General features: G+C 46.0%; 1 protein-coding gene across 1 annotated transcript in view; it reads right to left on the minus strand.

Moving 5' to 3' along the window:
* LOC119627367 (unconventional myosin-XVIIIb) overlaps positions 1-14,507 on the minus strand; it is a 133,818-nt gene that overhangs the window by 32,633 nt on the left and 86,678 nt on the right. Inside the window, exon 11 of the mRNA XM_073006857.1 lies at positions 7,374-7,504. Coding sequence (XP_072862958.1) covers positions 7,374-7,504 — 131 coding nt within the window. The remainder of the gene's footprint in view (positions 1-7,373; positions 7,505-14,507) is intronic.

The following is a 14,507-nucleotide window of genomic DNA, read 5'->3' on the forward strand; positions in this document are numbered from 1 at the left end:
CTTCTTTAGGGTCAGTCTTTGCCAGACAGTTCCAGTCTAAATGCAAATGTTGCCTGGGAAGTAACATGTAAATTCACTGGCCCCATCTCACAGTGACAGACACAAGTTCTCCTTAATGACAGGGCAGTTACTGGGCAGAGAACAGAGACCTTGACAAGGGAAAGGAGGAAGTAGGTTACATTTGACATGACAGCAGAGCTTGGCCATTAGCAGTGTAGGTTATGGGGTCAGCCTGGAAATCAGATCATGGCTTCATCACTTACTGCATGGATTGGGGCAAGTTTCTTGACTTCTCAGTTCCTTCATCTGCAAACTGGAAATGATAATGGTAGGAACCTCAGAGAGTTGTTCTGAGGATAATGTATCCCAAACAGGTAGCATAGTACCTGCACAAAGTAATTTCTCAAGAAACGGTACCTATTCTTACAATTATCATTATTTCCTGTAATGCTGCAATAGATAAAGTAGTTTGGAGCCCTGACTCTCTGTGAATCCTACAAGCTAGATATATGGGCTAGAAGGAAAGCCAGGAGGTCTATGCAGCATCATTTAAACAGGTGTATGTGGTACTAAGGCCTTGCGTTGCAACTTGAACTGCAGCATCAACCTTCTTAGATTAATAGGAATGCTTTAAGTTGTTCTCCTTGGCCTGCAGCAGCACATTCATTACTCACAGGGAACAAACTAGAAAGTAAAAAAGTTGCTGGAAAGGAGCTGTTGGCAGTTCCAATGACTGTCCTACTATGTAGCAAGAAACTTTACAGTTTGGACAGAGCCTGGGTCCACTCACGAATAAATTAACTCAGAAGCATGCCCTCAGTAGCAACCAGAATCTTTGGTTAGACCCAGATCTTTCCACTTGTCCTACTGCAGCCTAATTTTAGCCAGGTTATAAAAGGATGTACATTGGAAAATGTCCAACTTATACTCAACAAAGCAATTGAGGACTCTTTTTTCAGAGCATTCATCTCAGATTGGACCAGCTGGTACTTACGCACTTTCAGCTAACCCAAGAGTAAGAGGTCATTCACTGACCTCTCTACATCTCACCCAAACCCCTTTACCCCTTAGCCAAGGTGACAGACAGAGCAGCCGCAGCCCCTGGGCCATGAGGAGACGGGGCTGTCGGTCAGCCAGCACATTCCTCCCTCCATGAATAATGAGCATGCCCCAGGCCTGGGTGACTGGCTTAAAGCATTTCTCCATTAATCTCAGGAGGTTGATGCCACAGTGCAAGTTACAATGCAGGTCCCTAGTGCAAGAGAGCACACGTTTAAATGCTGCCGCACAGGCCGCCTGGTTTTCTGAGCACGTAGCCACGTTTCCAGCCTGGAAGGCCTGTTACACTCAGATCTAATTCCCAACATGGGGAAATGTGACTTTTTGTAATTTGAACAAGTCTCTCCAAGAACCTCACCTGCAGCTAAAGCTTCTCTCTCTCTCTCTCTCTCTCTCTCTCTCTCTCTCTGTGTGTGTGTGTGTGTGTGTGTGTGTGTGTGTGTGTGTGTGTGTGTGTTTCTCTCCTGGGTTGGCTTTGAATTCTATTATAATTGAGAACTCTGGAGAAGTACCTCAAACCAGTCCCTCAGGCTCTAATCCAAACCTCTTACCCCAGGGTGATGAGGCAATTAGGAGTGAAGTGTAGCGTGGAGCTGCTGACAAGTGGGACACTATAGACTGGGGCCTGGGCAGGAGCTGGGGGTTCTGCTGTGGACTGTGGATTTACAATCTAGCAACACAAATACTTCTTTTCATTGTTTACAACCAATTTAATCGCACTGTGATCAGAGAACATGCCTTATACAATATTAATTCTTTGAAATGTATTGAGACTTCATGGGCAATTTTTTTCCCAGTTTCCCCATCTCTGCGATATTATTGAAATCTACACTGTGTTTCCACCTCAGATCCAAGTTCTAAGTCAACACATGAGGATCAAGGCCTGCCGAGAATTAGGAAATGCTCCCTAAGAACCACGTTGGATTCAGGCCTGGCTTCAGGGGCTGGCAACCCATGCCCAGAAGGGCCTGCATTTTGGTTTAATGCTCTTCTGTCACGGTCTTAAAATTTTTAATATTTTTTGAACAAGGAGCCCCTTCCTTCCTTCCTTTCTTTCTTTTTTTTTTTTTTTTTGGTTGTTGTTGTTGAGACAGAGTCTCGCTCTGTCGCCCAGGCTGGAGTGCAGTGGCATGATCTCGGCTCACTCCAAGCTCCACCTTCCAGGTTCACGCCATTCTCCTGCCTCAGGCTCCTGAGTAGCTGGGACTACAGGCACCCGCCACCACGCCTGGCTAATTTTTTTGTATTTTTAGTAGAGATGGGGTTTCACCATGTTAACCAGGATGGTCTCGATCTCCTGACCTCGTGATCCGCACGCCTCGGCCTCCGGGTGCTGGGATTACAGGCGTGAGCCACCGCGTCCGGCCTTCTTTCTTTCCTTTCCTCCCTTTTTCCTTCCTTTCTTTCCTTTCCTTCCTTTCCTTCTCTCTCTCTCTCTCTCTCTCTCTCTGCCTCCCCTCTCTCTCTCTCTCTCTCTCTCTCTCTTTCTGACAGAGTTTCACTCTGTTGCCCAGGCTGCAGTATACTGGCACCATCTCAGCTCACTGCAACCTCTGCCTCCCTTGTTTAAGCCATCTTCCTGCCTCCGCTTCCTGAGGCCCTGGAACTACAGGCGTGCACCACCACGCCCAGCTAATTTTTATATTTTTGGTAGAGACAGGGTTTCACCATGTTGGCCAGGCTGGTCTCGATCTCCTGACCTCAAGTGATCCACCCACCTTGGCCTCCCAAAGTGCTGGGATTACAGGCGTGAGCCACCGTGCCCGGCAAGCCCCACACTTTCACTTCACACTGAACCCTACAAATGATGTGGCCAATCCTGCCTGGGGCACTGGGGCATTTTAAGAAACTGAGGGTATCAGTGGGTTTCCATGGGTCGTCGTCAGAGGAGAAGAAAGGTAGGAGAAAGGGAAAGAGGAAGGCGGGATGGAGAAAGAGAAAAGGGGAACGAGAGGGCTGCTGCTCCCTCATCTACCTTCCTGGGGGACACTGGTCTTCTTTCACTTCCTAGAACGTGCCTTGATCTGCCTTTACTCATTTTCTCCAGGCCTTCCCATGGCTGGCCCCTTCTTCTCATTCAGGTCTTAACTGCAACCCCTTCCTCTCTGGGAGGCTATATCTGGCTATCCTGCTCTTCATCACAGCACCACGTTCTCTGCCCTCGTAACTCCAACTGTATTCTAGTGTTTTATTTATCAGTCTGTGTACTTTATTTTTGGATACACACACACATATACACACACACATGCACACACTCCACCATCAGAATGCAGGTTTGATAAAAGCAGGACCACCCCTGGCTCTTCTCCCTCTCTATTCCTTGGCAATTCAACTAACCTGAGCTTTAGACACAGTTCCAAACGTTCATTTCTGCCTGACTTCAGGCAAGTTATTCAACCTCTCTTCATCTGTGAGAGAGAATAACGATAACGAGAAGCAAGTGTAATAAAACAAGCACTTAACACAGCATCCGGCATGCAATAGGTGCTCAGTAAGAATTTATCAAATGAATGAATGAATGCAATTGATGATTCTCATTGAGCCCCTACTATGCGCAAGGTACTGTGCTAGGAAGTCATACTTTATCACTTGCTTCTTATTATTAACCCATCTTAGACTCAAAGAGACGGAGGCTCAGAGAGGTTGAATAACTTGTCCAAGGTCACATAGAAATTAACTATTAGATTTAACTGGCAATCAAACTTGTTGACGTGCAAAGCCTATTCCCTCTCAAATTCTTCCTTGACTTCCAATTGTAATAATCCTGCATGTTGCACGGGGCTTTTTCGGGTACAGGCACAAGATGCATTTTTTACACCTGGCATTCTGTAGTCATTTCACACCTCACAGCAACTCTGAAAAGCAGGTGATGTCCCTTCCAGCTATGAGGCAGGTGTTATACGGAAACTAGAGATCCAGTCAAGGAAAAAACATCAGAAGCCCAGCAGGGAGGAAGATTTAAGCCCCTAGAGACAGAAGATCATGAAAAGCGAGACAAAGAGTTCAGAGTGGATTCCTGGGTGCCCAGGGCATGGAGCTCAGAAAGGGTAGATCAGAACAGAGGAGACAGATAAAGGCGTCTCTTATTAGGATGAGGGTGATGGCAGGGTCCCTTTAAAGCCAGAGGGGACTCCCCCCCCATGTCAAGACTGGAGTGATGTCTGCAACCTTCTGTGACCTCACCACCAGGACCTCATTCCCCCAGTGAGATATCTGTCCCTTGCTTCTTGTTATCCTTTTCATTTTACAATGTTTTTATTTCTTAATTTTTGGGGGTACATAGTAGGTATATATATTTATGGGGGTACATGAGATGTTTTTATACAGGCATGCAATACGGAATAATCACATAATGGAAAATGGGGTATCCACCCCCTCAAGCAATTATCCTTTGTATTACAAACAACTCAGTTATACTCCTTTAGTTATTTTTTAATGTACAATGAAATTATTATCGACCACAGTCATCCTGTTGTGCTATTAAGTACCAGGTCTCATTCATTAATTCTAACTACATTTTTGTACCCATTAGCCATCCCACCTCCTACTGTCTATTCCCATGGGTTAAATTTGTTTTGATTTTTATATCCCACAAGTAAGTAAGAACATGCAATGTTTCTCTTTCTGTGTCTGGCTTATTTCACTTATCATAATGATTTCCAGTTCCATTCACATTGCTGCAAATGACTGAATCTCATTCTTTTTCATAGCTAAATAGTACTCCATTGTGTATACGCATCACATTTTCTTTATTCATTCATCTGTTGATGGACACTGTCCCTTGCTTCTTGTTGCACCTTCTTCCAGCCTGTCACCCACCCTTCAAGCATGGACCCTCCACCTCCTTCCAATGCTGTTATGTTTACTTAATTTTTATTGTTTACCAGAAAAGCAATATTTGCTATGCAAGTGAAAATAATTTAAACATTTTGCTCATTGACCAAAGATGGTAGTAACTACAGCCATTCATTCCTGCTGTAATTCATGCCAAAGCTCTATTGTTTCTATGAATGGAGAAGCCAGCCCAAGCATCAAACAAGTAATATTGACAAAAGGAGTTTGCAATTACAGTAAGTTCTGCCATGACACTCATAAAACAGGAGGAGGAGGGGGCAGTGGAGGTGGGATCCTAAATGCATCTGGAGCTAGAAAGCAGCTGCAACATCAGGATTTGCCCTTTTACCAGCAGTTTGGCAGCTGTGCCAATTAGCAGGGAATGGCGGGAATATTTGGAATATCCATAGAAGCCACTTTTGCACAAATTAAAGAATTTTTTAAGACGAAGTCTTTTATTTAGAGGCAAAACATGAAGTTTTATTTACTTATTTATTTTCTGAGACAGCGTCTTGCTCTGCCGCCCAGACTGCAGTGCAGTGGCACAATCACAGATCACAGCTCACCACAGCCTTAAACTCCTGGGTTGAAGTCATCCTCCTACCTCAGCCTCCTGAGTAGCTGGGACTACAGGTGCCACCATGTCTGGCTAATTTTTAAAAAGGAGTTTTTGTAGAGATGGAGACTCCTTATGTTTCCCAGGCTGGTCTTGAATTCCTGGTCTCAAGTGATCCTCCTGCCTCAGCCTCCCCAAGTGCTGGGATTACAGGTATGGGCCACCATGCCTGGCCAAGAACATGGAGTTTTAGAGTCCAGTGGCTCTCCTTCTTGCTCCTGCTGAGTGCAGACATCTTTACTGGAGAGTCTGAGGTTACAAATCCCTCAGCGGCTATGACCAGCCCAGGATTGCATTCAGGGAGGAGGTTATGCGCATTCTAAAATTAGGTGTATGGAGTACATAACTTATTTGAGCAAAATCTCCTAAAGAGAGTACTAGTACAGCTAGAGATGTGTGTGCATGTTCATTGCACAGATTTCAGAAAATATAAATAAACTCGAAGAAAAAAAAATTGTCACCCGTAACGCCTTTCCTCCGTGTTAGAATGTTGGTGTAGTTCTTCCAGTTTTTTTCCTGGACTATTCATAGTCAGCTCTAATATAGACAATATAGATGTCTGGTTCTTCCTGCTGGCTAAACCAGAGCTGATTTGTAACCCTCTCTGCTTCCCTGGCCTGTCTTGCACCCACATGTCCCAAAGGTCAGCAGCTGCCCCTGCCTCCACCCCGTAAGAGGGGTGTGAATGGCCAAGGTCTGGGTAGGAAGTTCAGCAGACCTGAGTTCTAGCTCAGTGTATGAAGCTAATTTGCTGTGTGACCTTGAACTTCTCTGCAGTCAGGGTCCTCATATGGAAACAGAGAGGGATGCATTCCAAAGACTGATATTTGACTGTTTTGGCTGCAGAAAAAAACAGCCTTCACAGAGAGGAAGACCAAGAAAAACTGGCTTTTAATGCGGCCTGTTCAGGTGTGTACAGGGGCAGCTTGCAGGCAGCAGGAGGGAACCACCTCTGGAGATTCTTTATTGGAAAGCTATGTAAGGAAAGTGTCTTCTCTGCTACCCAGACTTTGCCACAGAGGCTAGAATGGGGGCAGGGATGTGTGGCAAGACAGGCAGCTGTGGTTCCTAGAGAAGCAATAAGCCAAGGGCACAAAGGTAGCTCCTGGGAACAGAATGCTACAGGAGTTGGACAGCCTGGACCCATGGGTCCAGCTGGGATACCCCAAACTCTTGCCAGCTGAGCGGTCCACCTGTGGCCTGCAGTAGCTTGAGACTCAAGCAGAGATGGTGAGAAGTAGCCCATCTTCTGAGAAAGGCAAGAAGCCCTGCCACTGAACTTGGGTGGTCTCGCTAATCACCAGCCCAACCTTGCATCCTTGAATCAGCCACTGCCCTTGTAAAACAATGTCCATTATTCTGTCCAAACATAGCTTCCACTTATATAGCACTTACATACCTGTCATGTTCATCTGTGAACTCAATTAACTCTCAACAACAGCCCTATGAAATAGGCAGTAGATTGAATATATGAAACTTCCAGTCTGTGGGTCAAAAATAGTCCAGTCTTGGCAACTGCATGTGGTTCATCCTAACATTATGATGCCCATTTTACAGATTAGGAATTAGGCCAAGATTGGACATGGAACATGCAGAAGACCATACACTAGTCCTTATTCCAGTCACATTGCCTCACCAAAGGCCTGCTGAGCCGGACTGAGAGGTTTTAACAACAGCAAGGAAAGGTTAATACCAGCAGAGCAACATACAGTCTCTCCTCACCCAAGTAAGCCATTGATGCCGCCAGCCCCAGAACATCTTTGGGTTTCCCAGTGAATGTGGCCCCTGCCCGGCTAAAGGGCAAAGAGCTCCAGGATGCCGTCCACCTGCTGCGCCCAGCCCCGCCCAGCCCCCAGCAAGTTACCTCTCAGTATCACTGTCGCTGGATGCCACTTCTTCCAAGGCTGCCTGCAGGTCAGCAATCCGCCGAATGGACGTCTCCAGGTCTGTCTGGAGGGTCTGCCTCACTGTCCCAAGTTCCTCCACATACTTCTCCTGGGGACAGAGGATGCAAACACACGTTGGCCTTGGGCAAGAAATGCACCACCCATGCATGCGCTGGGGAAGAGACACGCCCCAGGCTGAGCCTAGCATTCACTGAGCACTATTAAGTGGTAGGTTCTCCACGAGAGGCTCTCTCAGTGGACAGGTTTATGGGATCCTCAACCAGGTGTTCCATGGTTCATAGAGGAGGGAATAGATACTCCAGGGCATGGCACACAGAGCTTGCTCACCTGTGCAGGGAGTGCTGCTCCCAGTGCATCTGACCCCAGGGCCATGCTCTGAATCTGCACCACCATGCGCAGTGGATACTCAGCCCATCTCGGATGGATGAATAAATGTAAAAACCAAGAAGGGTCATGGAGTCTGGTTTAGGAAGCTGAACCCCAGGGATAAATCTGGTGCAGGAGGTCATGGGGAGAGTATAACAAAGATGGTTTTCTTTCAAGTACGTCCCCTAGACACCCCCACCTTGCTGTCCTCACAGCAGCAAAAGCAAAGATGAAAAACCTAGCCGGGCTCCCTCTAGAACAGGCAAGCACAATGGGCATTTATGGAGCTCTTTCTGTGGTCAGAGCTGTGCTGAGTGTTTTGCAGCCAGGATCTCACTCATGCCTCGCAGGCCCGGCAGGTGAGTCTCTATTCTTGTTCCCATTTCACAGATGAGGAACTGAGGCCTTAAGAAGTAAAGACTTCATGGCGGAGCTGGAATTTAAGCTCAGTGCCTCTGACTCCCCTCTCAGGGTTCATCTTAGTGATCAGTACTTTCTGGTACCTTTCTAATCGGATTTTATTTGGACTCTTGGGAAACTTTCTGACTTTAATTTGTAACCTACTCATTGCTACCCTTTAACATACAATGATTGTCACCTGACGGTTAGTTTGCCCGCCAGGGGACATTTGGCCATGTCTGGAGACATTTTTGGCAGTTACAACTTGGGGAAAATGCTGCTGGTATCTGGTGGCTAGAGGCCAGAGATGCTGTCCAACATCCTATGAGGCACAGGACAATCCCACAAAGAATTATCTGGCCTGACTGTCCACGGTGCTGAGTCTGAAGCCTTGGGTGAAACCCAGAATCTAACCTCCTGGTGATTCATCTTATGGGGGATAAATCAAGAAGCAGAACACAGTTCTATGCCCGAGGATGTTTGCAGCGGTGCTACCGACGACAAGGAGAGGCTGGGATCTGCCTCATCACCCAGCAATTGGGAATGGTTAGAGAAATCACAGTGTGTCACTTTGAGGCTCTTAGGCAGACATTAACATTAGAAATAAGAATTGTGGCAGCACGGAGTGCTTCTGTGAAATAACATGAAGCAAATGGAATAGATCCAAACAGTATCATGCCCAAATCTATGCAAATAACACGGAGAATTGAGAATATTTACAGATGGGGCAAAGCGGGGTTATAGATGGGATTTTTCTTGTAAGCGGCTCTAATTATGTAAAGTTTATTTTTGGACTGCTGTATAAAGGAACACACATACCAACTGAGGACAGTGGGAGGGAAGAAATTTGAGGATGTGGGGTCAAAGCGCAATTCCTAGCTCCCCATGGAACTGAGTAGGTGAGTGAAAATGAATGGCTCACAGCCCCTCTCTTAGCCTAGAGTCATGTTTCTCTTTCTCTCTCTCTTTTTTCCTCTTTTTTTTTTTTTTTTTTTTTTTTGAGACACAGTCTTGCTCTGTTGCACAGGCTGGAGTGCAGTGGCACAATCTCAGCTCACTGCAACCTCCACCTCCCGGGTCCAAGCAATTCTCCTGCATCAGCCTCCCAAGTAGATGGGATTACAGGCACCCACCACCATGCCCAGCTAATTTATGTATTTTTTTTTTTTTTTTTTTTAACAGAGACGGGATTTTGCCATGTTGGCCAGGCTGGTCTTGAACTCCTGACCTCTAGTGATCTGCCCACCTTGGCCTCTCAAAGTGCTGGAATTACAGGCGTAAACCACCGCACCTGGCCTCATTTTTCTTTATTTTGCAGATGAGGAAATTAAAGCCAGCAAGGTCACTCAGCGAGGTCACTCAGGAAAGGTGCAGAGCTGGGATCTGAACCCTGGACTTGGCGGCTCCAAGTCCAGTGCTCTTTCTGTGGCTCTGACTGCATTCCCCAAAAGAAGTCAGCGAGGACCACTGCAGGGACACACAGCTCTCTGCAGATCGGCTTGCCCGTTCACGTTATTGTACGTCTGTGCCTTCCCAATGTTCTCTGATTTTAAAGAGAGAGAGGCAGCAGGCAAAGACTGAGTAAGCCTAAGGGCCAGGCTGAGCTGATGAGAGGGAGAAGGGGTGGCAGGAAGGATGTCACGGTGGTGGCATAAGAAGGGGCTGCCAGTCCATCGCAGTTGATTGAAGCCACCAACTGTGAAATCCCCATCTCAGCCTTGACAAGGTGAGAGACAACCCAAGGTTCGGGCCTCCAGGTTGTCAGAGGAAATAAAGGACACTGAGGGACTGTGAAGGAGGGGGTGCTCACCGCAAGACATCAGCATATCAGCTCATAAACGCACCTAGAAAATGGCTAGGTGCAAAATCCCGGCAGCTTCTGGGAGCATCTGCCCAGGCTCCACTCTTTTCCTTTTTTTTTTTTTTTTTGAGACGGAGTCTTGCTCTGTAGCCCAGGCTGGAGGGCAGTGGCACAATTTTGGCTCACTGCAAGCTCTGCCTCCCAGGTTCATGCCATTCTCCTGCCTCAGCCTCCCGAGTAGCTGGGACTACAGGCGCTTGCCACCACGCCTGGCTTATTTTTATTTATTTATTTTTTGTATTTTTAGTAGAGACAGGGTTTCACCGTGTTAGCCAGGATGGTCTTGATCTCCTGACCTCGTGATCCACCCGCCTCGGCCTCCCAAAGTGCTGGGATTACAGGCATAAGCCACCGCGCCCGGCTGGTTCCACTCTTTTCTAATGGGCCAGGACGATGGTGTCACTGGGCATTAGCCACTTTCTCCCAGATATGGCACCTGTGTCTCTGTAAGACACAGAGGCAGAAAAATCTGTATTGCTGTCTTAGATTCTATCCCACGTCCACACGTCTGGGCCATTGTGGGTTATGTGTTAAGTACGGTGAATCCTATAAGCATTGGTTCAATGAATGTCTAACCAAATGACCTGTCTGAGGTCACGCCGCTGGGAGACCACAAAGCTGAGATATGCATCCAGGTCTTGGGTTCTTAAGTGGGAACCCTTTAGGTCACATGTGCTGAGATACGAGAAAAGGGTACAGACGCCCCTTCCTCGTTTTGCTTAGCTGAATCTTGCCCGTGTCAGTGTCATGCAGGAGCAGCAAGCTGTACCGTCCACATCCTCAGGGAGCTTCCTGGAGGGTAGAGGAGACAGACAGAAGGAGGCACTGTGTCTCAGGGATGGGTGGGCCTGGGCTGGGACTAAGCAAATGGGCAGAAGAAATAGGAGTCTCAAATGAGTCAAATCCACAATATCCTAAAAGTGAAAGTAGGCTCTGGAGCTGAGCTGCCGGGGTTCAAATCCCCACTCTGCTGCTCACTGGCTATGTGACTTCCAGCAAGTTACTTAACCTCTCTGACCCTCAGTTGTCTCACTGGGGAAATGGAGCCAGTAGCAGACCCTCCCTCACAGGGCTTTTGCGAGGAGTCAATGAGCTTGACAGAGTGGAAACCTGACCAACAGTGGCATAGCTATCCTTTAATTCTCATAGGAGAAGCAGCATCAGGAAGAACAGTGTCATCCCCAGTTCACTGAGGAGCTTTGCCAAAGTCACAAAGCAAACAAAAGCATCGGAATGCAGGACGCTGGCTCTGAAGATTTTTCACTATCCTGCAGAGACAAGACATGAAAAAAACAAGCGCTGCATAGAAGGTGAGTTGGCTTAGACACAGTAAGAAGAGGTGAGAACCAGAAAGCCATCATTAGTTAGGCCAGAGTATGTGGACCAAGAACAGGGTTTGGGGACCTGCCACTACCTTCCACCCTCCACCGTTGCCCCCTTGCCACCCTCTGCATCCCCTCCTCCATCTGCTAGGGAAGCATCAGACTCAGTGGGTGCACCCCGAGGAGAAAGCTTGGAGAAATTTAGTGTTGGTGTAATCAGCAATCAGCAAATCCTTCCTGCTTCAACACAAAAACCAAATGGAGTCTGCTGATTGCAGAGCCCATTTCATTAGGCTAAACAAGTGCAGTGCCCCAAACGGTCTTCCTGGGGCAGATAAAACAAGGCGCCAGCCAGAGACCCCTCCGGAGACACGGAAGGGATGCACAAGCAGAAGGGGAAGTGAGTCTGTGCCCCTCTCATGAAACAGGAAGTGGGTGGGAGGCAACGACAGCATCTGACAATCACACTCAATTGGGCTTGGCTCAGGGCTGCTTCATGAAAATGGGGTTGTGTTCTGAGGTTGGGTGTGAGCTTGGTCCTCTCTGTTATTAGCTCTCTTTAGAGATTTGAAGCATGGAGAGAAATTGGAAGGTGAGGGATAATTAGGATACAAAATGATTTAGATAGTTAGATGCATAGACAGCAGAAATCCTTTAAGATATACACCACATTCCCGGGGTAATCTAAAACTACAATATAATGGTGTACACACTGTAGACGCACAACATCCACACCTCCTGGTATATATTATATATTCATATATTATTCATTCATACATACATACATTTAATAAACATTTGTTGAGCACCTACGAGGTGCAGCACTGATCTAGGCGCTGGCAGTACAAATAAAGTCCTCACTTCCACAGAGCTTATGTTCTTGCAGGGATCTAATCTCTATCTGTATTACTGGTGTCTGGAACACAGGAAGCACTCAATACATGTTTGGGGATGAAATGAATGGTGCTATTGTATGACTATTAGTGGCAAATTAGGGAAGGATAGAGGTATTATACATTCTAACTAATGCGTGCATAATATACATGATACATACATAATATATGGAGGATATAGATATCGTGTACACAGAGATCAGTACAATAACATGTACTGTGTAGATAACATGCATACTTCTGACCTCCCCAGCATCACTTGAGAGAACTATGATTTCTTGTTAAACCCCCCGGCTACTCCTTCTGGAACATACCAAAGAGTTGCCCATGTGAGAAGCAGTTCATGTGATAATTAATGGCTGCAATTAAAGTCATCTCCTCTTGTGATGTTCAATTAGAGGCTAATATTTAAAACTGCTGTTTGTTGTGTGTTTTCTCTGCCCAGAGCATCTCAATCTTCAGAGGACCCTCTCCTCTCCGCAAATGGACAAGACTCTCATTTGTTAATTTCTGCACCTCTAGAGGTTGCCTCTCAAACCTTCTGAGGTGTCTCCCAAGGCCCCCCAAAGTTAATTTCACCTGTGCCACACAATTTACACTATAGATCAGACTATCTCAAAACACTTTTGAAACTTGATGAAAACCTATCTTGTTGCTTTCTTCTAATTTGGTAAAGACAAGAAGAAAATGTTACAGAGCCTGGTGCTGAAAAAAATTACACACACATATGCTATTATATATATAAGCATGTACATATGTGAACGTGTGTGCACAATATGTACACGTGTAGATACACACCCAAATATTTCCAGCATCTGGCACATAGCTTACCTAACAAATATTAAGGATGTATTTATTAGAATCTGGTTACTGATTAGAATTAGCAATCAGCAATCCTTTCTGGCTTCAACTTGAAAATCAAATGGAGTTGAATTTTGCCTGTAACATGTACTTTATCCTATAGATCAGGGTATATTCTGAAACTTGATGAAAATAATCAAGTATTTTCATATACTTAAATGTTTAACAAACCTTGAACATAATAAATACGTGTTAAACTAATTAATACATGAATATATTTATGTATATTTCTTGCATACACAGGCACTCTGCTAAATGTTCAAAATATCTTATCTCATTTAATCTTTATCGAAACCCCCAGAGTCAAGTACTATAGAAACATAAAAAGTGAGCTGAGATTATTGCAACAAAGTGGTAGCAATGGCTATTATCTCTGTGTGGTAAGATATCAGGCAATTTTTACATTCCTTTTAGCACTCCTCAAGATTTTCTATAAAGAATAAGAATTAGGTTTATAGTAGGCAAGTTAAAAATATATACTTTATTCCTCTCTGATGCTACAGTGAACAATCTCCTCATCCACCTGCTCCAGGCTGAGAGGTAATCTTCACCACCTTGTCATGTCCATTTTACAGATGAGCAGGCTGAGGCTCAGAGAGGTTAACCCATTTGCCTAGGGACACACAACCAAGTAAAGATCTAGAGCTAAGCTCAGGTCTCCTGACTGCAGTCCATGGCTCTTTCCAGCTTTGCTTCTAATTGTTCCTGTTTCATCCGATGATGCCTATGTGTTTGCAGGTGAGGGAATCTTTCCCAGAAAGAAAGGCTACGAGGAACTGCCATTGCTTCCTTCAAATTGTCCGAGGGTCACTTGCCTGGGAGAAATGAGGCTGAGGCTGGAGGGTGTGAAGTGGGGGAATAAAAGCCCTGTGGGCTGGTCAGGGTGGCTCATACCTCTAATCCCAGCACTTTGGGAGGCCGAGGTGGGTGGATCATTTGAGGTCAGGAGTTCGAAACTAGCCTGACCAACATGGTGAAACCCCGGCTGTGATAAAAATACAAAAAATTTAGCCGAGTGTGGTGGTGCGCACCTGTGGTCCCAGCTACTCAGGAGGCTGAGACAGGAGAATTGCTTGAACCCAGGAGGCGGAGGTTGCATTGAGCCAAGATTGCACCACTGCACTCCAGCCTGGGTGACAGAGCAAGACTCCATCTCAAAATAATAATGATGATGATAATAATAATAATAATAATAATGCCCTGTGAATTGTGTTCCAGCAAGAGCTCAAAGGCTACATTGGTAATACAGTAAGCATCAGCAGGTGGTGTTAAGCTCCATTTTGGGAAAGGAAAGAGTGGGAGTGGCCCTAAGAAAACCCAAATGTATGCCCAGTCTCCAGCAGGAATAAGGACAGAGGAGAAGTTGGTCATCACTCTACAGGGTTCTTT

Source organism: Chlorocebus sabaeus, chromosome 19, assembly GCF_047675955.1.
Source record: "Chlorocebus sabaeus isolate Y175 chromosome 19, mChlSab1.0.hap1, whole genome shotgun sequence".
NCBI lineage: Eukaryota > Metazoa > Chordata > Mammalia > Primates > Cercopithecidae > Chlorocebus > Chlorocebus sabaeus.